The sequence below is a fragment of the Lates calcarifer genome, linkage group LG14, assembly GCF_001640805.2.
Source record: "Lates calcarifer isolate ASB-BC8 linkage group LG14, TLL_Latcal_v3, whole genome shotgun sequence".
Classification (NCBI taxonomy): Eukaryota; Metazoa; Chordata; class Actinopteri; family Centropomidae; genus Lates; species Lates calcarifer.
The window spans coordinates 4,061,124-4,087,410 of record NC_066846.1 but is presented as its reverse complement, the minus strand read 5'-3'; the positions used below and the strand labels follow the sequence as shown (position 1 = coordinate 4,087,410).

Below are 26,287 nucleotides of genomic sequence, written 5' to 3'. Positions count from 1 at the left end.
AAGTTGTATGGCCAAAGTGGAGGCTGTTTATTTTTAAAATCAGACAATTTCCTCTTGCACAGGCCTTGTAAGGATAACATTGTTAAAAAAAAGAGAAAATCCACATGGTTTTAATATGATGTGTGCAGAATTTTAAGCATAATTACTCAAACACTTTCATTTCCTGTCATTTTGACCAATGCAGGTCCTCCCATCATCTCCAGTGATTCAGTCCAGTATGCAGTAAGAGGGGAGAGAGGAGAGGTGAAGTGCTACATAGCCAGTACACCTCCTCCAGATAAGATTGTAAGTGAAAAGATTTTTAAAAATGTGGAAAAAATTACAGTGCTATGAAACATCTCAGGCACCAAACCCACAATTAAAATTTCAAAATTTTAACCCAGCATCAATTATTCAGACCAAAAACGCCAAACAAGGAAAAGCTTTGGTCACAAAGAGCACAAGGTTGTACCTTTTAGTCCTACAGCGATTTGTATTTTACTGTTACTGTAACTTCCTGTTCCTAAATGGCTCCACTCCTGCACGGTTAAATGCTTTTAGGCACTGTCCCCTTTTCTTTTTGAGTGGTGACTCACCCTGAAACTCTCCCAGAATGTTCCTCCATCCCATCACATAAACAAACCAACACTAACACTAAGCCGGTCTGCTTTTAGCTCCTGCGTCAGAAATCAGCTTGCATGCTTTCTCCGCTCGCCTGTATCAAATAGACGCAGTAGTAGTAGTTCCTTGGCTCCCCGGCCTCTGTGACTGATCCATCCTGACTCGCAGTGCGCGCTCCTAATGCAAGTGGCAGAGGTTGGGACAGAAAAAGATTTATAAAATATAAAGGACTGGAGAGGAACAGTTGTCCCAGTAAACGCCTCAGCCAGGAGATTCTCCTTCTCTGGAATAAGTGGGCAGATTATGGGAACATGTGGGCTTATGCATAATTAACTTTGCCTCAGTACCGTGCTTCAATGCTGAATAATAGAGCTGCTTTTAGTGGCTTTAAAGTTGGAGAATGTGCAAGATTCTCGCCGGCCCAGTCACCCCCACCCGTCTCCACCTCTGTCTTCAGAAACATACAAACTGTTGCTGGTACTAGGAAGTCATGCAATGTGTGTGTTCACATGTGAGTGTGATGTAAATTTATGTAGTCTTTTTCTATCATGCACTCCTATATTTTGTTCCAGTTAGACAGTTACATATAGCCTATAATGGCTTTCTTCATATTGGACACAAGATAACAAACCATTAAACTACACAATACAGAGAGGGATTACTGTTTTTCACAAAGAGTTCAATTCACTGCTGTTATGCCTGTTCTTAAAGGAATAGTTCATCATTCTAGGTAATAAACATATTCACTTTCTTGCCAAGAGTCATAAAAAGATTAATACTACTCTTTGTCCTGTGTGGTAAATATGAAGCTACAGACAGAGCCAGGCTAGCTGTTTCCAACTTTTTCAAGTCTTTGTGCTGGGCTAAGCTAACCAGCTGTTGTAGCAAACAGACATGACAGCAGTGTCAATCTTCTTATCTAACACTCACACAGCGAGAAGGCTAAAAGGCATATTTCCTAAAATGCTGAACTATTCCTTTAAAACCTTTTTTAAAAATATTTTTAGTAAGGGCTTAAAGTTTGGAGGTATCCCCTACAGGCACAGCCCGGCTTCCATTGGTGTGTTTGCTTTACTTATTGTCACCAAGGATTCCAATGACTATTTTACATACCTGCATCTCCAAAGCATAAAACTTCGCACTTCCACATTGTATCTGGGACAGCCCTAAAAATTCTTAGACTGCACTAATTAAAAAAAATCTAATTAAGTGGTAATCACTGTATGTGCTTTATCTACGTGCATTTTTTTTGCCTGCTAACACTAATTAATCATCAATTTTCAAGTTAAGATCTTTCAGTTCCTAATAGACTCACCCAGAAGGGTTTGAGCAGCAGCATGTAGTGTGATATAATGTGTGCTTGGTGTGTGTGCTTATATAACATGACAAGCATAACATTCTAGGAGAAACACAGACATGATGAATATAGACTGTTAATGTTTTCATGTGTGTTTACGCGTGAGTGCATTACTGGGTGCATATGACTTGACTGTGGTGGTTGATAATTTACTGTGTGCAGTATTTGTGCATGCAGTCATTTTAGCTCTGTTTGAAGTGGATGGGTTTTCTGGTAGAGGGAAGTGAGCAGAGTGAAATCCTGAAAAACATGTTTGGCAGCAAGTGACTAGTGACAAATGTATTCCGAATAGGTTTTAACTAATTGTGATATAATCTAACATGGCCTCTTGTGTGTGTGTGTGTGTGTGTGTGTGTGTGTGCTGCAGGTGTGGGCGTGGAAGGAGAACGTGTGGGAGAAGGAGAAGGGGACGCTCCTGGAGAGGTACACGGTGGAGCAGAGCAAACTGTCGGCCGAAGGCGGCGGAGTCCTCTCTACCCTCACCATCAACAACGTGATGGAGTCCGACTTCCTGTCCACCTACAACTGCACGGCTTGGAACTCATTCGGCCCCGGCACCATGATCATCACACTGGAGGAGACTGGTATGTTCTGAATACTATTCCACTGATGGGACGAGACAACACGCAGTGGTGTCATCTGGAAGACAGCAGAGGGAAATGCTACTGAAACTTAAAAACAACATATTTAGCATCTTCTAAATGTAAAAGAAAGGCTTTGGCTATATGCACCTTCATATGTATGGTGCCTTTTGTTTATTTTATGTTACATACTCTGTGATATATAAGAACAGAGGAAAATTAAGGTGCGGAAGTGGGGAAAAGTAGTTAAAATTCAATCATTGCATGCACATTTAGAGACAATGTGCCACATTCTCAAACCTGAGAATTACAGTATAATCTCAGGTGATTTGACTCTGTAACAGGTGACATGCAATGTCTCACTCGTATTAATTGGTCAATAAAGTACACAATGCTTTGTACTTTGAGACACCAAAAAGACAAGAAAATGTTTTGCTCTTTGCATGTCAAATGGACCTTGAAATCTGTATGTACCTAACACCAGAATCTGATTTGGACAAACAGAACAAATCTAAATCCTTGCTTGTGCAGCTACTGACAGACTTTGCAATCCCGAATTCACCATTTCTCTCACTATCTGTGTGTCTCTTTCAGAGGAGGTCCCAGTGGGAATAATAGCTGGTGGGACAGTGGGCTCCACAATCCTCTTGTTCATCTTTCTGCTGGTCCTTGTTCTTATCTTCTACCGGCAGCGCAAAGGCAGTGAGTCGTCCTCTCCGTGTGCTATACACATACAATGTAAAGACAGTCAGCTCTCTGCAAGTATAATGTCATTCGCATCACTAGACCTCGCAGCAAACCAAAGAAAACCAAACACCTACAACTTCCTCTCCACCATATGGACATAGGTCCCCTCTGAACTCGCTCCTTCAGCTCGTGAAAACACGCGCTGCGTCCAGCTGTATTCAGCCTCTCCATGTTTTGCTTCCAGGTCGGCGCGGGGTCACGCTGGGTAAGCCCGACATCAAGGTGGAGACGATAAACAAGGAGACCCACAGCTTGGAGGAGGACTCCGGCAGCGTGTCCACGGCTTCGCGCATGGTCAAGGCCATGTACTCGGTGAGCAGCAGCGGGATATGTGTGTGCTTGTGCCGGACACTGTTTACACAGCCTGTAGTTGTAGAAAAAACCTCAGATTAACTCAGTAACCTCTCCCTGCGCTACACCTTTTGACTAAAAACAAACTCAATGCTTTCCCCCTTGTAATCGCTCCTTTTTTAACACTTTTAATTCCATTTTCTCTTTTCCTGTCATACTCTGTTGCCTCCTTCCCTCTTCTGTTTTGTTATGGCACCTTCTCTCCTCCTTTTTTTGTTTTGTTTTGTCGTTTGACGGTTTAGTTTCTCCCCTCTGTGTCCTTCTCTCCCTCCAATCAGCCCTTTAAAGATGACATAGAGCTCAAGTCCGACCTCCGCAGTGACACCCTGGACACCCGCCAGGAGTATGACCTAAAGGTGAGATCACACAGATGCCAGAAACACTCATTTCTCTCAACTCCCTCAGGAAGCAGATGGTCAAAAGAAATCTAAACAAAACGCTCATGATGTGCTGTGAAGGGTTACAACCACAGGTACATGTATAGGTAGAAAACACACACAAATCATATGGAGTCAAAATAAACTAAGCATTGTCATGGAATTGTCCTGCAGTCAGAGTGAGGTCTTATGGAGTTCATTTCGGAGCAAGGTTTCATTCTAATTATACCTCAAAGGGCTGAAAATACCCTAATCATTACTGACATGGTGACTCTTGAGTGATGACTTTCATCCGGTGATGTACAGTGGGGGCCAGTGTCACCTGGGATGACACAGAGAGTATCTGCTAAAAGACACTCAGAAGAACTGCACACTAAAATGAAACAAACCCTCATTTATAAATATACGATCCCACTGATTGATTGCAGCATTTCGTATCATCACTGCTGCCATAATGAAGCTGATCAATCACCCACCAGTGGTAGTGGTGCTAAGAAGTATGGATTTTTTCTTTTTGGAAAACAAGTGTTACCATGATAAGTGAAAGTTCACTGCAGATTCGCTGCCATTTTTGAAAGGGTTTATGCTTATACCTAATGATTTCTGAAAGCTGAAGATATATTTGACAATCAAAAATTCCATTTTCAAAAATCCATTTGAAACCCTCTGGAGGGAGCACAGGGGGAGAGGGGTTTGGTGTCAGGAGCAAAGTTTGTAACAATTACCCAATTTCTAATGAAACACATACAGTAGGATTGTCTCCATTGACAACTTGCTTTTATTTTTTCACAATGGCAACCACATGAAATACCTCAAACATTTAGATTTCATAATTCTTTCATTGCAACATTTTATAACTGAGTTGTTATTATCCTGTTTATGATGAAACTAGCTTGAATGTTTTTCGGTTGTTATGTACAGTGAGTCTGTTGTGAGCAAACACATACGACTTATTACAACTATTCCCCCATCGTGATTCAGAATTCTGTAGAATTCAGTCAAAGTTAGTACAGCTGTCTTCGACCTCTTCCTGTCCTGTAGTTCTCTTCATGCTACAGTGTGTTAGGTCTGTGTTGGATGAGTTTTATTGGGCATTAGCTGCCTTGTTTTCTCTGGGCAACATGTTGTTGGCTGTGACCAGCAGGGAAGAAAACTTAAGTGTAATGATTATTCTGATTTGAAGCCAGCTCCTCTTTTGGACCAATCAACCGTAACAGCTGATGAAGAGTTTAGAATATCCTCACCAGAGATGTGCTCTGTTTCATGTGCTGGTGGTATGTTTGTAAGAGATCACTCAATATCTGTGAGAATAATAGAGTGGGATATTTAAGACAAAAACATTTTGCAGTGCAGTCGGCCTTCCTTTAATTGCCGGATCTCCTCTGCACCTCTCTGCCCTTCACTCTCAGTCCAACTGTGAGGCAACTAGCTTCTCTGATTACTTAGAAAGTTGGCCCGCTCATCTCGATGATATTTAAAGACAAAACAGACGCACACACACACACACACACACATACAAAACTCAAATTGAAAAGAAAATTGAAAAAGAACAAAGGAAGTTCAGGCATAATCTGCCCATTCAGCTGGCATGAATCATTTATACATTTTGACACCGTGGGGTAGGGCTAAGGTGATGAATGTATTTTCACGCGTAAAGCTGCCAAAATGTTCTGCTGAAACACCCCCCCCCACACACACACACACACACACATGAATATTTTGTGAGGGCAAACACACCACTCCTCTAGCTGGAGTGTTGCCTTGGATCACTTTGAAGAAATACAGACATGAATCCACCCCAGGAGGTGGTTAGCTCACCCCGACAACAGCCTCAGCCAGACTGCTGCTTCTTTTTTTTTTTTTCCCTCTCTCCCTCTCTTCCCGCCGCCTGAAGCACGGAAGCAGCGTTCGGTGCGTGGGTGGGGGTGGGGGGGGTGTCAGGAAGCGTGAGGGGGGGGTGGGGGTGTAGTGAGCAGGGAGAGCATCTTTAACTTCACCCAGACAAGCCGGGGTCGACCCTGCTTGTTTCGCAGAGATTCACTCAAAGCAGGTTTTGAATATGTAGTTTGCTCACACTGGAAACGTGACAGACTCGAGTATACTCAAGTTTTACTGAAAAGTCTGTATACATACCAAGGAATGATTTTTGAGTGTGCTGGTGTTGGACCCCATTTTTTAAAGGAAATAGAAGAGCTGCTCACAGCCAGAGAAAACTAAAACAGATGTAGATTTTGGTGAAACAAGTCCTTGAACATGTCAGAAAACAAAAACATGACTACTACATTTTTTTTTTTTCACTTTCCCTTAGTGAGACTTCTTTGACAGTCCTCCTCCAAATATTCAGTTTGACTGAGGAGCACTTGTATTATTTCCTCGAAGTACCAAATGATAAAGTATATTGATTTCTTGTGTATTGACTGCAACAGTATGCTATAAAAATGTGTATATACTACATTTGCACTGTAAATATGTATGAATAGAATTAGAACACAGCAGATTTTTTTTCCACGTCATGCTTCTGTAACTTTTATTCAAATCTCCATCATTGTTCTCCAGGTATTTAAAGGTAATGACAAACGCTAGAGATAAAAATTGTGCCCTGCTAATCTTAACCAACACCTGACATCATAATTGCAGTTTGCCCACACAGTTGGTGCCACTGCGGTTTTTCAGAGCCAGTTTGCTTCACGACTTGATTTGCATTTATTTCTGAAAAGGACTAAGACTCTGATCTCAGGCAGCTGAGTCACAAAAAAGGAGCCAGCTGCCCTCACAGCACAGTCTTAATGAATCCAGGCCTGGGTGCTGACCAGCTGGAGGCGCGCGGTTCACCCTGACCTCTGACCTTCTACAAGAGAGAGAATGTCTCTGTGGGGAGCAGAGGAGAGCATAATATTATTATTATAGAATCCTTTTGACCTTAAGAACACTGGCATATAAAAGATTATTTTCATGAGCCTCATCATACATTTTCTTAAAGCCCTCTCTGTCTTGTATTTCTTGCTCCTTTCCTGTCTCTCTCTCTCTCCAGGACCCCACCAATGGCTACTACAACGTGCGAGCCTCCACCCACGATGAAGGCCGCCCTGCGTCCCGCTCCACCATGCACTACTCCGACTACCGCTCCCCTGCGGGAACACCAGGGGGAGCTGCATCTATTAGCAGCAGTGCCGGCGGGTCGGGAGCCACGGCCAGCGGAGGAGCTCCCGGTCCCCCCGGACCCCTCACCTCCCCTGGCCGACCCCAGGCCTGCTACGACCCCCGGCCCCCATCCAGACTGTCCCACATCAGCTACGCCCAGTTCAACACCTTCACCCGTGGGGGCCAGAGCCAGCAGCCCCCGGCCAACCCCGCGCCCACAGCCAGCGACTTCCCAGGCGACTGCAGCCTCCTGGACTCTACTTCTCAGCTGGCCTACGACAACTACGGATACCCCTCACATTACCAGACCTACCGCATGGGTTTCGCCCCGTCCAGCTTGGCCCCGCTGGAGGCTGGCCCATCCTATGAGATGTACGGGGTGGGATCTGGGGTGGGATCTGGGGTGGGATCTGGGGTGGGGGGCCCCGGTGTCGGGGTCGGTCCCGGGGGCCCGGCTCCCTCGGGATCAGAGACTGGACTAGGGAAGTACGGCAGCTCCACTCGCTTCTCCTACACCTCGCAACACTCTGACTACTCCCACAGCCGACACACACAGAGGATGCAGACTCACGTGTGAGACAGAGACGCATAACCACCTCACAGTCTTAGCTGAGCATGAGGAAGCATCTTATAAATAGTGTCACACACACAATCACAGATTTTACACGCACACATTGTCACACACTAACACACCCTACTGAACACAAACACAACTACAAAACACACAAAAAAAAAACCCCATCACACACAACCATGCACACAGTCAGAAGACCATGCCCATGAGACAGGGAGGGTATGAGAAACACAGAGGCATAGAGAGAGAAAAAGAGACGAGTGGAAAAGGAGGAGTTTTAGTGAGACAGGGAAGGGAAATTCCACACAATTTTGAATTCCCTCAATCCCGATGTGTTTGTATATCTGAGCTCTGAAAGAGCGGACAGCGCAAGTCACAATCAAGACTGGGAAAGGAAGCAAGAACCAGAGAGTGGAGGAGAGATCACAGATCTTTGGAGCCCATAGCCTATGCTATGATTTGACTTTGTAAATGATGAGAAACGTCTTAAGGCAAACTGACTGACTGTCAAATATGGTACACGCTGATCGGAAAAAACCTCAACCAGTGGAAGTCATTTCTGGCCGCCATTTTTACTTTTTTTAAACTTTTGTTTTTTGTTTTTTTTTGTTTTTTTTTGCTGGTTGTCTTATTCAATGATCATAGAGCACATATATATATAGTATCCCAGAATGCCCTTCTGTACAGTGGTACATGCCATCATGCCTGTGGCAGCATGGTGGGAGTGTGTTGGGGCTGGGGTGGGGTTGGGAGGGTTGTCATCATTTTGCACTGCATCTACAGTATTCGTGCTTGGACGTCCCTTATCTATATCTGTGTAATGTCTTTTTATTTGCACACCAGACTAGAGCTTTGTATTCTATTTTTTAACATTACAGAATTATTTTTGTCAATGTAAAACATGTAATGTGTATGTATGGACCAAAAGTTTGAACGTGAGCGCACATAGCTCGGGCGTTTTCCTGAGTGAAATCCACTGAGACAGAGCGAAGAGTTGTGCCAACAACAGAGCCTGAAATCAGGACGTATTTCACACCCGAAGGGTATATCAGTGTATGAACGAAACCTAGTGCCAAGTGTTCATGTTGTTCTTCACCTTAGACCATGTATATGCAGTAGAAGCTCCTTCTATCGGCGACTGTTGCTTTACAAACCAGGCTCGGGGGGCCTTGAGTCATTCCAGGACATTTTGGTAGGCTGGAGCCTTTTTCTCTGAGCTCTTAAACTACAAGCCTGGTGCAGACAGAGAGAAAAACACAGATGTTGGGTTTAGAACTGAGTGGCCTTATAGGGGAACATGTCATACATTTCCATTTTGAATCATTCCTCATCGTCTGTCTGCCAAAACGGCCAGAGGAGAATGTGTACGGAGAGGTTCAATGAAGGCTTGTCCACAATATTGACATGTAGTAGTGTATGACTGCGAGTGTGTGTGTGTGTGTGAGTGTGAGAGAGAGATCAAGAGGGAGTGTGTGGGCGTTGGCGCGCACATCGATTTGTACAGTGTGTTTGTATAGACGTGTGAATGACTGCGTGTGTATGGGAAGGATACTGTAAACACGCAGTGCCCGACTCGAGTGTGCGCGCGACTATTGTATGCATGTCAGTGTGTATACAGTATGTGTGTGTGTGTGCATGTCTGTGTCCAAGTGTGCGGGTGTGTGTTTCAGTATATGTCCATATCATTTCTCTCACAATCCTGTTACAGTACTTTTATACCTCTGGTAGGACTGTATCCTGTATTATTGTGTCTTTGAATTTAGAAAAATCCAATGTTTATCTTATTGTACTGTTCTTCGTAGCAGAGAAAACTGTTCAAAAGATGTACAACGAACGTTAAACTCTCATTTTTTAATTTCATTATCTTCAATATTTTTTAAAAATGGTATGTAATTATTTTTCCACAGTATTACATAAATAAAAGCACTGTTTTTTATAAAATGCAGAGTTTGTCGTCTTTCAGCAGATGGGTATTTGAACATGTATTGGAGCCCAAATTCAGGGTGAACTTCAGTTTTAAACCTGTGTTATATTCTAACACACAACAGAGTTTATTAAAATGAAATAAATATTTTTAAATATACCTTTTACATCATTTATACTGATTGTTCATAACAAAGTTACAGCATGGGCTACAAGTAGAAAGCATTAAAAATGATGTCAGGTATATGAATGCAGGTACTTTGAAAGAGTGTTCATTTATTTCTTTTTTCTTAATTCTGCTGTTATCAAACTCTAGAAGATAGATAGATAGATAGATAGATAGATAGATAGATAGATAGATAGATAGCACTCATGCCGATAGGTGGCAGACACACACCTAATGCACCTCCAAAGCAACAAGTGAAGAAACCCCTCTACGTCACTGGCCAGAGGTTGCGTGACAGCCAAGATGGCGGCCACAATGTTGAGGTCGCTTACCAAACTAGGACGTCCTTCAACAAAATTAATATTAAACAATAGTTTGCTGAGTCCTGGCTGTACTGTTCTGCAAAACAGGTAAGGTTACAAAAAGGAAAACTGTGGCGTTTCATGTGACCGTTGTATTGCCAACCGTCTTAGCTGAGCTCCTACAAAAACGAAAGGCTAATGCTAGCATAATGCTAAATAAGCCGACTCTGTGTCTTCAGATTAACATGAGTCGTCTGCTACTACGTTCTTTGTGAATGGAAAATTTCTGTATGATGCACACAAATAACTATAATAATCACGTCTTCCGTAACAGTTGGCATACGTAGCATGATTTGTTAGCATGCCTGCTGTCCAGTCCTTACCTAAGCTGGAACTGTTAGCTGTCTGATTAGCCAGTGTGTGTCAGTGTTTACCACACATACGATGCACCTAACGCGCTCTGTATAAGGTATTCGTGTATTCAAGAGAACAATCAAACTAAACGAATTATTTTTTAATTTAATTTAAAGAGGCTGTAAATGAAATCGCAGTGTATTTGACCAATGTGGAAGAGTAAACAGTGTCTGTCTGCGACCATTCTAGCCAACCTCAAGACCCTTAATGCTAACGGTACACAAGTAAGGAAAGCATGTAACTAAAAAAAAATGACCAAAGATTAGAGGTATCTGAAATGTGTTTGCCCCTTTCTGTGCAGCACCATAGTCAAGATGGCTGAACACAGGTTTGTTATTGATGGAATGTGATCCAGAAGGTCAAAATTTACTTGAGCTGCTGACTGTTTTTGTAGCCATGCATTGCAGTGTTGCTAGTGCTCTGTGCGTTTCCCTCCTCAGCCAGATCTGAGAATCAGTTGGCAGGTTGGCCCAGACCATCGCCTGTTCCAAATCCTGCCTTAACTAAATTAGATTGAAGCCTCTTGAACACACAACATGCAGGTAGTCTGATCATCAGTCTCTTGCATCTCTTTGATGATCTTCATATTATTCACAGGCAGAAACAATGGCAGCCAGATGTGGAGTGGACAGAGCAGTTTGCTGGGGCTGTGATGTACCCCACTGCCTTTAATGAGAAATGGAGCCCACCCCCATGGAATGGTACCACCATCCACACACACACACAGTGTCACATTTTTAAGGCCACTAGCTCAAAGATTTCTGTTCTCCTCTAACTACTTATTTTAATGCTGTGATTTAAAAAAGGGAAATATAAACTGTTGCATTCTCAGAGTGTGTCAAAGCTGACAACACTCAAACATTCAGTGTCTAACAAAACATATTTTAAACAATATTTTCACAGTGTACTGGATTTAATACTTGGTTATTTCCCAATATCTTGGGCAGCTTTTCTATGGTTTTATGTTTATAGGTTTGACACACCAGAACTGTTTTTGTTTTTGGAATCTGGCCTTTGGTGCTACATTGGGTTCCAAATTAGCACTTAACATTTGTTCATGCTGCATTTTAAAGTGTCTCAGTTGTAAAGGATTTTTCCCCATGACATGGACATAGCTTAGTTGGACAAAAAAAAAAAACTAAAATCTTTAAGCAGTAGACATTAATTGATTTTTTTCTCATCTTCCTCTATACTGTTTTCTTCTTTCAGACAAGGATCCTCCTGCTGAGAAGGATGTGTCCAACCTGACCATCAACTTTGGGCCCCAGCATCCTGCAGCTCACGGTGTGCTGCGTCTAGTGATGGAGCTCAGTGGAGAGTCCGTCAAGAAATGTGACCCGCACATTGGCCTGCTTCACCGCGGCACAGAGAAGCTCATCGAGTACAAGACCTACCTGCAGGTATTGAACCACTTACACTACACCAGCCCCTGTTCATTTGGTTTGGCACCGTCAGAACACTACCTCTCTCCCAAGATGAGAGCTCAGCGGTTGCCATGTTGATGGTGACGATGATGTCATTGCCGCTGTGGACCATTTTCTCAGACAGCACTGACTTGCAATTTCCAATTATCTGAAACAGAAATACCACAAAAGTTATTAATGTCAAAAAACTGCACATACATGTAACAAGAACTGTTAAACGTCTCTCCTTCTACCTTACCTTGATTTCTAACTCACATCTGTGTGATCATGGTTAAAGTAGCTGATATATATACTAGCAACAAAGGCCATGAAGTCAGGAACCACAGAAACAGTGGAGCAAGGAAGAACACCTCAACCCCTCACTAGAAAATAAACTTAAAAAACTCATGAACAGACTTTGATTTAAGATCATTTTAAAATACCTTTATCAAGTGTCATGTGTTACTTAATTCTTTTAAGTCCCATCTCCTGAACGCTACAGTTCCTCTTCTTTGTCTTGTACAGGCTCTGCCCTACTTTGACCGTCTGGACTATGTTTCCATGATGTGTAATGAGGAGGCCTACTCTCTGGCTGTGGAGAAGCTGCTCAACATCCAGGCTCCACTCCGTGCACAGTGGATCAGAGGTACAGACTAGAAATGGTCTGAGTGTGTGCAAATTCCTCAGGGGTGTTTGATATTAAATAGTTTAAGGCCCCAAAATGTCTTAAATATGTTAAGATAGAGGTCTGTTCCATTTGATTTTATAGTGATATGCAAATCCAAGCCAGTTCTACATTTCTCAGAATGCAAGTTGACATATTTGATATCTTTTCTTGTCTAACAGTCAGTCCAGAACCCAAAGATATCCAGTAAATCTTCACATCAGAGATACTGGAGCTGGGGAAATGTTGTTACTTTAGGTTGAAAAATTACTCAATAGACTAACTTATTATTTGACCATTGTTTCAGCTCTAAATGGCTGAGTGTGCTCTGTGTTGCGTTTGTAGTGCTGTACGGAGAGTTGACTCGCATCCTGAACCACATCATGGCCATCACCACACACGCCCTCGACATCGGGGCCATGACCCCGTTCTTCTGGATGTTCGAGGAGAGAGAGAAGGTCAGGAGCGCTGCTGCTCAAACCTTGATCACACGGCTTAGCCCGAGTTTTACATTGTTTTGAAAACTGTGTTTATCCGGGGATGGTGCTGTTTTCAGATGTTCATCGTTCCACAGCAACAGGTTTGGTTTGCTCTAGAATCCACAGAAAAAAAAAAATTGTATGTTCAGTCTGGTATTTTCTCATACCCCTGTAAAATACTGTGCTGTGAGCCTCTGTGACTCTAGAGCTGCTCCCACCGTATCACACAACATGTGAGTCATACATGACGTTAAAGTTCCTAAAAATAAGTAATAGATGAGCCTCTGGAAATGATGCAACCACATTGGTGTAAACGGAAAACTTGTGACACAAGGTGTGTGTGAATCAGTTGTGGACATTAAAATGACTATAATGCCAGTCTAAATCTGTTGCCTAATGTACAGTTTCACTGGAGAAGTCACATGAGAATGACCAATTTACCAGTTTCACACAGAGAATTAGAGAAAACTATGCATCCTGCCTTTTTTTTTTTTTTTAACCTTTAAGACATTTTCACTTTTGCATTTGAGATTTTTATCATTCACAAGCAACTTCTTCTTCTCTGGGTTTGCGTGTGTGTTAGCAAATGCTTCTTATCATACTCTTTATTATCTTATCAAAACTACCACTGAAATGCTTTTTATTGCATAATTAAATTGACAGATCTTACTTTAACAGCATGGTTCCATACATGTCAGCTGTGTGTATGTATTACAGCTTTGTAACTAATTTTAAGGCAGAACATGTAAACTAGACGGTTCTTGGAACAGTTATTTTTTTCTGAACTCTTGAGTAGATTATTTTATCTGTTTATCTTTTGAAGTCGTCTATCTGTCTGACCCGCGTTTCCTCTCAGATGTTCGAGTTTTATGAGCGGGTTTCTGGAGCCAGAATGCATCGCCGCCTACATCAGACCTGGTGGTGTTCATCAGGTAGGAGAGTTCATTGTTTCACAGTGAGACCTGATGATGTGGTTCTGTCTTCTCTGGTCAATGATTCATTTTTTTCATAACAAAATAAAGTCATCTCTTTGGGGAAGTTGTGTTGTTGCAACAGCTGCAAAGAGCAAAAATGAAATCAGGCAAATAAAATACAGTCAGTAAACATGCAATTACAAAAGATATATCAAGTAAATGACATATGTAGATCACTTCCACAGTCAGGAAAAAAATTTGCATCATCCATAAAGTGTTAATGGTCTTAAATGTGTTCCAGGATTTGCCACTGGGCCTGATGGACGACATCTACGAGTGGTGCAAGAATTTCTCCATTAGAATCGATGAAGTAGAAGAGGTGAGTGACTTCACCTGATATCATTTTCTCCATCGCTGCACAAGCTGTGAACATGATAAAGCTTGTTAAGGATGTGGTGAAGATCCAAGCAGTAAATGTTCAAATGTGGTGGTTTCCTTCTGTGCAGATGCTGACCAACAATCGTATCTGGAAGAATCGTACTGTCAACATCGGGGTGGTTTCTGCTGAGGACGCCCTCAACTATGGCTTCAGGTAACTCCCTAATGAATCTGAAAAGACTCTTGTTACTATTTTTTTACCTGGTATTTAATATCCTCCAACCTTATCCTTCTACCAGTGGAGTAATGCTGCGAGGGTCCGGCATCAAATGGGACCTGAGGAAGTCACAGCCATACGACAAGTATGACGAGGTGGAGTTTGACGTCCCTATTGGAAGCAATGGAGACTGCTATGACAGGTATGAAGATTTGCAAATAATTGTAGTTCTTATATTATTATATTTTTATTTTATTTATTTTTTCTTTCCACTTTTCTGCCTGAGTTTCCATGTTGCAATTTGTCACTGACTGAAACAGATATTTTATTTGTTGATTGAAAGTTTTGTTTTTATATTTTTATGCTGCATAACAGAATTGCCAAACTGAGGAATTATTATTATTATTATTTTTAAATCAACTACAACTAAGAGTTTACTCTTTATTTTGAGATAGATGCAGTCTGTGGCTGATTGAAATGAGTCTTGGCATGAAACAGATAATTCAAATACTGTTTAGTACAGTTAAAATCATCATCATGCCACTACCGATTTGTTATGTCGAAAACACATCTATTACACATTAAACATTCAAGTGAAAAACAAGCAATTTTTCACACATTTGAATTGCAGTGGTGTGTTATTGCTGTGTTGTAAAACCATATCAGTGTGTAAAATAATTTTCAGGTTGTCCGTCCATCCGTCCCATTCTCGTGAACGCAGTATCTCAGGAATGCATTGAGGGCATTTTGTCAAATTTGGCACAAACATTCACTTGTGTTCAGAGATGAGCCGATTAGATTTTGGTGGTCAGAGGTTTTTTGGTCATAACTCAAGAATGCATGGTAATTATGACAAAATTTCACACAAATGTCTCGTAGGATAAAATGATGAAGTGATGCTATTTTCTATCCATAAGGTCAAAAGTCAACTTCTCTGTGACATCACAAAAAACACTTGGCAAAAACACTTTCCTGGTTAGAATTCAACACCATGACTCAGAAACAGAAGGAGAGATTGTGATCATATTTCACATTTTGTCAGGTGCTTAATTGGTGACACTAATCTTGGATGCTCACCTTGAAACTGTGGTGATAGATTTTCTGTGGTGCCAGGTTGACGATGTGTGTGTGAAGCATCCACGCCTTAGAGTTTGTAGCTTCTTTGCAGTGACTTTGCATGGATACAACTTTGTCTTCTATCAGAATCAGCTTTATTGGCCAAGCATGCAAACACATAGAAGGAATTTGTCTCTTGTTTCTCTTGATGATGTAAACTGCAACTTGACTGGTTGGTGGAGGAATACAACCTAGTTACAGTCCTGGCCAGCCATGTGTAAAGAAATCATTGCCTGTATGCAGACAGCTGTTGGTGTGACTGTAATGCAGCTGTGTAATGATTGTCATTGTGGCTTTTCACACAGTCTGAAAATGAATATAAGTGAGCTATCAGTGTAGAACACAACACAGTAATCCAGAGTGTTTTATCCAGAGAAAATGAAGAGGAATGATTTTCTGTTCACACCTCACCAGTAACCTCTATGACTAATGGTGAATTATGGGCTTTGGCTGATATACTGATGTACAGTGTTATCATCATCTGAAAAGTACCTTACAGCTGTTTTTTTCTTTCTCTCTCTCTCTGTGTGTGTGTGTGTGTGTGTGTGTGTGGTTCAGGTATCTGTGCAGAGTAGAGGAGATGAGGCAGTCCCTGAGGATCATGCACCAGGCGCTCAACAAGATGCCAGAAGGAGAGATTAAGGTGGATGACGCCAAGGTGGCCCCACCAAAGAGATCTGAGATGAAGGTGAGCGCAGCTTCATTCTCTAGGATGTTTTTTTTTTTTTTCATGTGCAGCCACAGGCTATTTAATCTTGAAAATGTTGCACTTTTTTCCTTTCTGGGTTTTCCCCTGTGCTTTAGCACTTCTCTGTGTTAATTAAATTTCTGCGGTCTCACTAATTTATCTTCACACTACCCTATTTACAGAATTAGGCCAGTTCTGCTGTAAAATCCACTTTAATGTGGCTGCCCTCAAGGCAGGAGATCACCTCTACTTCACCTCAATGTTACAATTTAACAATTTTTCAACATAGAGACTCAACTTCCTTCAACTTTTGTGTGCATCGTTATCAAAACAGCTGCTCAGACGCATCATATTTTGTGTGCTCCTTGTCCTAGATGTCCATGGAGTCTCTGATCCACCACTTTAAACTGTACACAGAGGGCTACCAGGTCCCCCCAGGGGCCACATACACAGCTGTGGAGGCACCAAAGGTGAGACTAACCATAATGTTATATGTGGAAAATGTGCACAGTCCTGTGTGAAATTACCTTTTAGCTTTTCTCCTCTGACTAGCCCCATGAGCAAAATAACTTGTAGATGCTCTAATAGACTCCCATAGATCAAGTTCTCCTTTTTAGCACAACAAACAAAAACCCTACTTTTTTAAGTGTCTGACTCTGTAGATCGTTAGTATACAGAGGGGTTTTTGAGTCTTAATTAATTGGGAAGCCTTCATAGGCCACTAGGGATTTGTTGTGATGTAATGTGCTTACTAGAGTGTATTTGTGTGTGTGTGTGTGTGTGTGTGTGTCGCTTGCAGGGAGAGTTTGGTGTTTATTTGGTATCGGACGGCTCCAGCAGACCCTATCGCTGCAAGATCAAAGCTCCTGGATTCGCTCACTTGGTGCGCACTTAAAAACTTCATAAGACACTGTGAAATATTAAACACACCGGGTATCTATTATTCAGCACATTTAACATCTCGTCCTTAAGGCTACTTTTCGTTCATTAAGGACATTTTATGATGTACTATAGAACCCTTTTTAAAAGCACACACACACCCCCCTTCTCCTCCCTCCTTCCTGCCCATCTCTACGCTGTTGAACGTAGTCGTTTGAATTTTGGTCTTCAAGGCTAAAAATGTCTTTAAAGTTGCATAAACAAACTATTAGAGTAGTTAGTGCATTAACTTCAGGCTATAATCTCATGAATTATGAATATTCACTTTAATATGAGCTCATCTGCCCTGAATAGTGGTAGCTGGTCTTCAGTTTAACTGAGTGTTAATAACTGTTTTCTTCTTTTTAGGCTGGTCTGGATAAAATGGCCCAAGGACACATGCTAGCTGATGTAGTGGCCATTATTGGTAAGAAAGTGATTATTGTTTAACTTCTTTCTATATCAGACTCCTAAAATTCCAAACTAAAGTACAAGAATCAAGCTTCAAAAGGAGAAACAGCTGCAAAAATGAGTGTATTTATGAGGCTGTATCATAATTAGTCTTTTCTTCCTCTTCTTTCAGGTACACAGGACATAGTGTTTGGCGAGGTTGACCGTTAGCGTGATGCTGCTAACGCGTTGGTTACCTGAAGAGAGTTCCCCTTCACACATCTGTTAGTCAGGTTCTCTTCCTGTTCACTGTTCGCTGTAGTGAGACTTCAGACAGATGATGACTCTACTTATAATCAAGTGTTGTACAATGCCCAAATAAACCTATTAAATATTTTATGACCGAACAATAAAGTTGTGGGTTAGGTTTTTTCACCGTCCAAACTGGAAAAGGATGGACAGATTTCTAACATCTTAAACACTACTTTTATTTTAAAACTCGCCATTTCCTCGACTTCTCTGAAAACATGAGCTGAAATAAAGTATTTAAAACATGAGAGCAGAGACCAAAGCCTCGACGGTCCTTCCTTTGGTTTGGTGTTAAAAGGGGGAGTGGTCTGATGAGATCTGAGACGAATGGACTTAGAGCTCAGACCACAACTTCCCCTCTTGGCTGTGAGGTATGCAATACTCGAGTCTTCACCCGAACGCGTAGGAAAAAAAAAAAACCACTCACAACTAGTTCTGTTTGTTGTTTGCTGAAGGAGCCCGCTTGTCCGTGTTGAGCCCGTGTTACCATGGCTGTTTGGGGCAGGAGCCCGTTACTTGTGGCTATTCCCCTGTGGATGTGTTTTGGGAGAGCTGGTGAGTTGTAACACTTTGGGTTGTACTGTAATTTAATGTTTATTCTGCTCTGGTTTAATGTCTAAACACCTCACAACAGTGACTTAACTTATGGGAAGAACAACTACTTAAGAGAAGAATTCAGATAGTATGATGGGACTGAAGCTGTGCTGTTGAGAGTTTAACCAGTGAAGATAACGGAGGTTTGACAAGATGATCTAGAACACTTGCTGTTTAGAACATACCCAGCCAAAATGATATTTTAGAACGATGAGGTTTCCTGACGTTTGGCCTTATTTCTCTCAGTGTAGGCTGCAGAAATGTAGTCACCGCATTACAGTTCCTGTGAAAAGAGAAGCTGACCCGCTGCTTCTTGTTTCTTGTGGCAACGGCCACTGACACTGGGTGTGCATGGCCACTTTTTTAACTCACACCCGCTCTCACACACACTCTGCCTTTTGCAGTTTTGACAGTTTACTAGAATAGTATCAGGTCCCTAATCATTTCAGCTGCCACCAAAGTTGATCTACACTGCCTTTACTATTATATGATTTGCTGCCTATCTTCCTTTATTCTAAAATACAAAAAAACAAAAAACAAACAAACATTTCTGTAATATGCAGCTTTAGCAGGTACCAGTTAAACTGCAGCAAAACAGACTAAAATGTTAGAAGTAATAAGTAATAAATAAGGAAAAGATGTCATTTTACAACTGTTTATACATTTCTATACATGGGTAGAGACATACAGTATATTTACACTGTAACAGACATGTCAGAACACATTAAGTAAGGCAGGTACAGTCATAGAGCTGAAAATAATTAATTAAAAGGTTCACAGAATATAAATTGTCAATTTCTTTAATAATTAGTTATGCTAAATATTTAATGGTCCCAACTCCTCAAATGTGGATATTTGCTTTTGTTTTCACATTATATTAAACAAAATATTTTGGTCTTATAAACTGTTGGTTTGACAAAACACCATTCACCATTTGTACACCAATGTACAAAATGGTGTACATGATAAATCAATTAATCAAGAAAATAACTGGCAGATAAAGCAGTGAAGAAAATATTTAGATGTAGTCTTTAATCAAATGAAACTGGTTCGTTCAGTCTGTAAGAGACATATTTCAGTTTTAATTCCAAACCTCAGCTGACCCTGGCCTACTTCTAGTGTCTGTGGTCTACAGTATACGGCAAAGTCACTGCCAAGTGATCACAAGTGGTGAGTGTGTCTGGAGACATGAGGGACAAATGCGCCTTTTTACAAATGAAGCTACTTAGTTTGTTAGTTGTGACCCTGTTAGACTCTGTGCGTTTTGGCACAGTGACATGTTAGTCATGTGTCAATATCAGGCTATTAGTGGGGGTGTACAGTTTTTGCTGTTTCCTTTTACCCTCACATGTGAGTTGCGGAAACCAAATGAGATGTTGATGCAGATATCACACCACGTCTCTGTGGCTCCCAGGCAAGATTAACACGTACAGCTAAATAGAGGCATTCAAAACTCAGTTTAACACATTTTTATTTGAAATTCTGTCTGAGCCTAGAATCTGTTGATTCTACAGGATAAGTGTCTTTTCAGAACCTGCAAGACAAAACTGTCCCACAATGTCAGGATTTCTGTTAAGTGTGACAGAAAGCAAATGGAGGCGTAATTTTCTCATCAGCCTGAAATGGAGACAATTATTATTCTTATTATTACTATAGAAATGATTGATCACTGATTACTGAGAAGTGATTAATTTCCTTGAATTTGTGATGAAGCAGAGAGAAAATGGGAAGGAAGGAATGTGACAGAATATGACGTTTAGGAATTTCATCATAGAAAAGTTGTCATAGTTATTGTGTCAACAGGTGGTAAAATAAACTTTGGAGTTTATATATTAGTTTAGTCACATTTACTGTATGTTACAGTACTGGGTCAAAAACACTGTTAACTTGAAACAATGTATGTGGTTTTTGTGAACTTAGTAAAGTTATGGTTAAGGTTTAACTGATCACATTTCCATTCTGTTAAACTATGATATATCTAAACACACAGTGCACATTGTCAACTTAATATTACAGCTGAAATTTGTTTTAGATCTATAGAGTCAGGCCACAGGAATTATTTTCAGTTTAATAATGCATTAGAAATAACTTTTCAATGTGATTAATTTAACATAAATGTTAACATATTTGCAACATATACTCAGAACTATTTGAAGAAATATTATTAAAAAATTATGAAATGGACCAATAATTGTTTATTCTACTATTTAATCAGTATATTATTTTATAATCAATAATAATTTAAAGAAAATGTAATGTATAGTTATTAATTTTCAGATAGATTTTCAAAGTAAACATTTTTTAGTAAACATTTTATTCACTTTACTAATATACCTCACAGTTATATATTATCCCATAGTTTTTCTTTATCTTCCCCCGAACTTTTCGAAACCCTTTTCAACGTCAGTATTTCATTATGTCATTGCTTTAAATTTGAATTAAACAAATGTAAGGAAATCCAGTTCAAAGCAATTCAAGCTCTGATTGGCCAGTTTTGTTGCTGTGGTGCTGTTTTCGGGTATTGCGAGATTTATCGCATTGCATAATGGCCCAGTATTTTCAAGCCAGAGAGTAGTATGTTATCATGACATGGAAACGTAATGACTGTGGAAGAAAATTAATTGTGAGATAATATATGCCAGGTAGACAAATTTGCAAATTTAACAAAGAAGTGACATTTTAAAAAATTGTACTTCCTAAGACTCATAATTATTAATTAGGATGATCACTGTATAACATTTATCATTTTTATCTGATTATCTCTGGACTGAAACATCAGTAATTAATGTAACAGTGTTTGTAAATGTACACGTACATTTCACCAATTACTTATATTCACAACAGTTTTTAATAATCAGTTCCTTTACAAATTACAATTAAACAGGTTAGAGAAGAAAACTGAAGATATACTATCCTATACACTATATATATATCCACAGTATCCTGTTAAGAGTTTTCTTAACAGTTTTCTTAACAGTGTCAATGATGAGATATACCTGTGAAATACAGTGCAGAGACAGTCTCACACACCATGAAACTTTGCAGCAAATGTCTTTAGAAATGCGCACTAGAACTCAGTGTCAGATATTTATGAGTGAAAGTATAAGCTCATGTCAACGTGCTTTTGAAGGGTTTGTTTGAAATTCTGTATTCTACATTCTTCATTGTACAGAAAGTTAAATATACATGAAACACTTCTGCAGTGGAAGTCTTTCAGTGTATGATAGGCAGGCCTAGTGCAAAAAGCTTGTGGCTTTCCAATCAGGTTTATGTGAGCAACATTTCTTTGAAAAGTTGATTTAATGATAATAGAACTCAAACTCTCCATTGACAGGGGACTCACGGGAGAAGTTAGTGTTGCACTTTTGTTGGTTGTGTTTCCAAAGATAAGATCCGTTTTTGTTGTTCTGATGTACATATAGATAGATTGAGTAGCATATTAATGGGCGATTACTCCAGTTACACCTTTCTGTTTTTTAGAAAACTCTTGCGTACACAAACCAACAGCCTCTTACAGTAAACTCAGGTCTTTCTCATTAAGGGCTTCCTCTTTTTCCAAATGAAGATGGACAGTGGTGACAATGTCCATCTTCTTTATTTCTTTAATATCCATTCAACATGGGTGCAAATTTAAACACTGAGACATGCTGCGCTAATGGGGTTATGTATACACAACAAAGTTGATCAGCAGAATGATCAACAGAGCTCCACATGCAGGATATAATAAACGTCAAGTATCCCACAGTCAGTAATTGCTGACACTGTCTTCACTGAAACAATGGTGAATTTTCTCATTCACCCCAACCCTAACCCACCGCTGTCTCATTTTTGGCCGGAAGTACTGCTTTTCGAAATATAAAGATCTGTCCATGAGTCATTTCTCAGCAAGAGAAGCCTCATCTGACTAGATTTTTGGACAAAGTATTCTTTAAAATTTTCAGCTCTACACAAAGGGGCACATTTATATCTTCTCCTTCAGTTCTAATCAAGGTAATACACACTGTTTGCTTTCTACTCTTTGGATTACTATGTAATGGCAGCTGTTGCTGTTTGTTTCACAATCTGAAATGGTGACACCACCACAACTCAATAACAGTATTTTGTAAATCATAACTCAGTAGCCTTATCGTGACTGACAGAGGTAATCATCACATGACACAATGTGACATGGGTGTCCACCAAATGTGTGTTGCCTGAAGAACACCAGAAACAACAGATACATTACACTGATGCAGCAATTAGGCAAAGTTTAAGGTGGAAGAGCCCTGATTTTAAGTCATTGCTGTGCCATTCCAGTGCCAAGAGTTGTATGTAATCCCTTGTTAGAGAACTGTACCAAGAGCTGTTATTATGGTTTTGCTCCTAACCAATTGTTCTCCTGTGTCTCTTCAGCTGCTCTTAAAGAACCTGAGATCTGTTATGTGCTGGATGGTATCCTGTTTTTGTACGGCATTATCCTGACAGCTCTCTACTGCAGAATCAAGGTTTGCATGTTACACATACTGTATGCCTTCACAGAAAAGTACATGGGCAAGAACTGAACGTTCTACACACAGTTTATACTGTATTTTATATCACAAATATATACAAGAAAAGAGTAATTTTAAAGGGAAACATTGCCCAACTGGTTATAAAAAGTAATCTGATGCATTAATGTCTGAGTGTAAAATAGGGTGTCATCAGCAAAATAAAGCATGGTATGCACCAGAAAAGGACAAGAAAAAAGAATTAAAGCCTTAAAAATATACTACTTGAATGTAGTATTGTCATATTCTGATGTACTTCAGTAGTTATATTTGGCTGCCACCATCCTCTGCTACATTTCCTCTGTCTGTGAACGTAGAATGAATGCATATGTAAAGCCAGGGTGGTGTACTCTAGATAACTAAAATGAAAGTTACAATAGGAAAGGAAAATGTGCATTGGATAAAACTGAAGTGAGCTATTTACTGTGCAGAGACCAATGTACTACCGTATCAGTGTCCTCATGGCCAGTAAATTGAACTGTTGTAATATGAAAATGATGTAAAATAATACAAATAGGTGGTAATACTATAGCCTGCTTGTGTGTTGGTATTTCAGTTGTCCCTGTCTTTTGCAGATCCAAAATGCAAGGGAGGCAGAAGGGAAAGGAAAGCCAAAGCAGGTAAGAAAGAATGCATATACACTGTACATATTAACTTAAAGAATAGTCTAAAATGTATGTTGATGGGTTAGAACAAAGAGAGAGAGACACACACACACATCAACACAATCTGGGGTTTCAGTGAACAAACCAGAGGCAGTGCTCCTCTGCAGGCAAAAATATTCTCACTGGTCAGGTCAAACCTCAGTGGGCAAACATTGACAGGAAATATAAAGAATTAAACTGGCACACACAATACTTCACGTCCACATACATGCATTGTTTATTTAATCAGCAGCCCTGCACTGGCAGCTGTTTGTGGCGAGTTAGACTCGGCTCTGAAAAAGTTTCAATTTCCTGAGATGACCAAGACGTAGTCACCAGCGGCTGTGTCATCACAGACCAGTGAAACTCCTCTAAATATATATGTTCCTTTCTCTCTGCGGCAGCTACATTTTCAGAAAAAAAAACCTGACAGGTTAGTATGAGAAAGATCTGATCTGACACGCAGCACAGTCCATCAACCAGCCAGTAACAGGATTTAATTAATATTGGTTGCATTATGGGAAAAACAGGAACAAGTATTTTGGAGCTTGGCCAATACAACAGCCTAAACAAAAAACACCTGCCTCTGGGGTTTTTATTTTCATGACTGTTATCTTTCATAAATCCCACAACTTTAGGGAAGTGGAATGCTAAAACTCTGTAAACCCTTTAATTGCCACAGTTGAACAGCGAGGATGGAACTTAATACAGTGTTCACTCGTTCATGATCATGGTATTTGAGGACTTGGTTTTAAAGCTAACTTGTCAAAGACAGACGTCTTCTTTTCGTTACAGGAGCTCTAACCCCTAACCTGTGTGCTTTTACTGCTTTGCCTTTTTTAGTCTATTATTTCCTACTACTAGCCACAAATTGTGCATAGCCTAACCCACGCTGACACACACTACAACTACACACTCGTAAGTGTACAGATCTGGGGTGGGGCTTTCTTTCTTCCACCGCTTCTCATATAGCTTGTTCTTATTTTTCCTCTTCACACAGTGTTCATACATACATTCACACATGTATCCTGTTATGGCCAAGAAAGGCTGAGAGAAGCAGTTTTATGTGGCAGTGTGTTTGCTTACAGTTATACTGTACCTAATAATATACCTAATGATATGTTTTTTCACCCTGGCAGAATGTTGAAGAGGGCATCTATACGGTGAGTTTCTATACTGTGTGTTAAATAATAATAATAATAGTAATAATAAAATTATATGTGACGCTTGAATGTCTCATTTTCTCCTTCTCTGTCTTCCTGTCAGGGTTTGACCCCTCACGCCCAGGACACATATGAAACCATCGGCATGAAGAAGTGACGTGTTGAATTCAAGTCCAAGAGAAACAGTTTCTCCTTCATTCCTTTTCATTTGTATTTAAGTATCACATTTTATACTCTGCATAGGTTTTGAGAGAATGTGCGTCTGTGTGTACCAGTGTTCATTTCCCTTTTGCTTTTGTACAATTGGTGGGGGGTTATGTTAAAAACAGACAAGACAGAAACAGGGAAGTTGAGCGCAAGACAGGCGTTTCTCAGAAATGCTCACCCTCGTTATATAAGATTCTTTTTACTGCTCTGTCATATTTAATTTTTGAAAAGTTTCAGCATTTTTGAATATGTGTGAGTAACACATGAATGCACCTTTATTATGTACATTTAAGTTTTATTTCTTGCAGGGGTTAAAATCATCCTGATTGCTTTACAGCACAAAACAGGTAAAAACGATTCATTTTCCTGCGGATATAGCTCTAAAAGTCTCATAGATTTGGGGAAAGATGGCTGATTATGGATGTAGACAAAGTATTGGGGTACTGGGGGGGTAAAAATTCAACATGCTTATCCCCTCCAGTAAAGCCTCGGAGGTCTTGAGCAGTATTTCCTATACACCACAGGATGGCAGTGATGGTGCCTTTGGCGTGGTCCATAATTGTCCACATTCACAAAACACACGGCAGGGACACCCTAAAAGAAATGAAGGAAATTGCACAGACTGCTGTAAAAGCTACTTTGTATGTGAACTGCTGCCTGTAGGAAGCTTAGAGATATTATACACACAATCTATTACGTTTTTCATGTACTTATTAAATGACTGTCTCTCTCAGAACTGAAGTGGTAAATTAAGACAACCATGTGTCCTAGTACTTATGTATATAGGGAGTGGTGAAACTCCATATACAACCACACAGATAATTAACAGTAATACTTTTCTGTGGTTTGACTACTATGAAGCTCATAAAGATTTACTGTATGTTAGTCTGATAAAGATTGTATTTGTATCTTTAATGTGTAATCAATAAAAGTGAAAAAGACTGCACCTGTGTGATCGCATGGAAAAACACTGAAGCAGAACACATACAGTCTGATTTATGAGGTGGTTGTAGATGATCAAATAATCGAATGTCTTCATTAAATATTAGTATTTTTGAGGTTAAATATACCAAGTGAGGGTAGATTAGTTTCTTTCTTTAGTCCTTTATCTTCTTATTTTATAATAGCACAATAGTGTCTCTGT

At 40.2% G+C, this 26,287-nt stretch overlaps 3 protein-coding genes across 4 annotated transcripts in view; all 3 read left to right on the top strand.

The window, feature by feature from the left end:
* The window catches only part of kirrel1a (kirre like nephrin family adhesion molecule 1a), a 30,661-nt gene extending 20,992 nt beyond the window's left edge, over positions 1 to 9,669 (top strand). The window contains exons 10-15 of one of the 2 annotated variants that reach the window (XM_018674247.2): positions 185 to 285; positions 2,325 to 2,541; positions 3,133 to 3,240; positions 3,470 to 3,597; positions 3,915 to 3,992; positions 7,045 to 9,669. In XM_018674247.2, the coding sequence (XP_018529763.1) occupies positions 185 to 285; positions 2,325 to 2,541; positions 3,133 to 3,240; positions 3,470 to 3,597; positions 3,915 to 3,992; positions 7,045 to 7,731 (1,319 nt within the window). In that variant the 3' untranslated portion in view covers positions 7,732 to 9,669. Of the gene's footprint in view, positions 1 to 184; positions 286 to 2,324; positions 2,542 to 3,132; positions 3,241 to 3,469; positions 3,598 to 3,878; positions 3,993 to 7,044 lie in introns of both variants that reach the window. The other variant, XM_018674246.2, reaches the window with a different exon arrangement.
* A 402-nt stretch (positions 9,670 to 10,071) lies between these two features.
* ndufs2 (NADH:ubiquinone oxidoreductase core subunit S2) lies at positions 10,072 to 18,257 on the top strand. Its single transcript, XM_018674249.2, is given in 15 exon segments — positions 10,072 to 10,227; positions 11,131 to 11,234; positions 11,743 to 11,933; positions 12,462 to 12,582; positions 12,946 to 13,058; positions 13,936 to 13,977; positions 13,979 to 14,011; positions 14,295 to 14,372; positions 14,500 to 14,585; positions 14,671 to 14,790; positions 16,263 to 16,392; positions 16,767 to 16,862; positions 17,192 to 17,275; positions 17,680 to 17,737; positions 17,894 to 18,257. Coding segments are annotated over 15 exon segments (1,401 nt in total). The 5' UTR covers positions 10,072 to 10,120; the 3' UTR covers positions 17,932 to 18,257.
* A 108-nt stretch (positions 18,258 to 18,365) lies between these two features.
* Positions 18,366 to 26,087, top strand: fcer1g (Fc epsilon receptor IgFc epsilon receptor Ig). The gene is made up of 5 exons (XM_018674250.2): positions 18,366 to 18,564; positions 22,996 to 23,087; positions 23,705 to 23,749; positions 24,913 to 24,936; positions 25,040 to 26,087. The coding sequence occupies exons 1-5, from the start codon at positions 18,498 to 18,500 to the stop codon at positions 25,091 to 25,093; spliced, it is 282 nt and encodes a 93-aa protein (XP_018529766.1). The 5' UTR covers positions 18,366 to 18,497; the 3' UTR covers positions 25,094 to 26,087.
* The last annotated feature ends 200 nt before the right edge of the window (positions 26,088 to 26,287 follow it).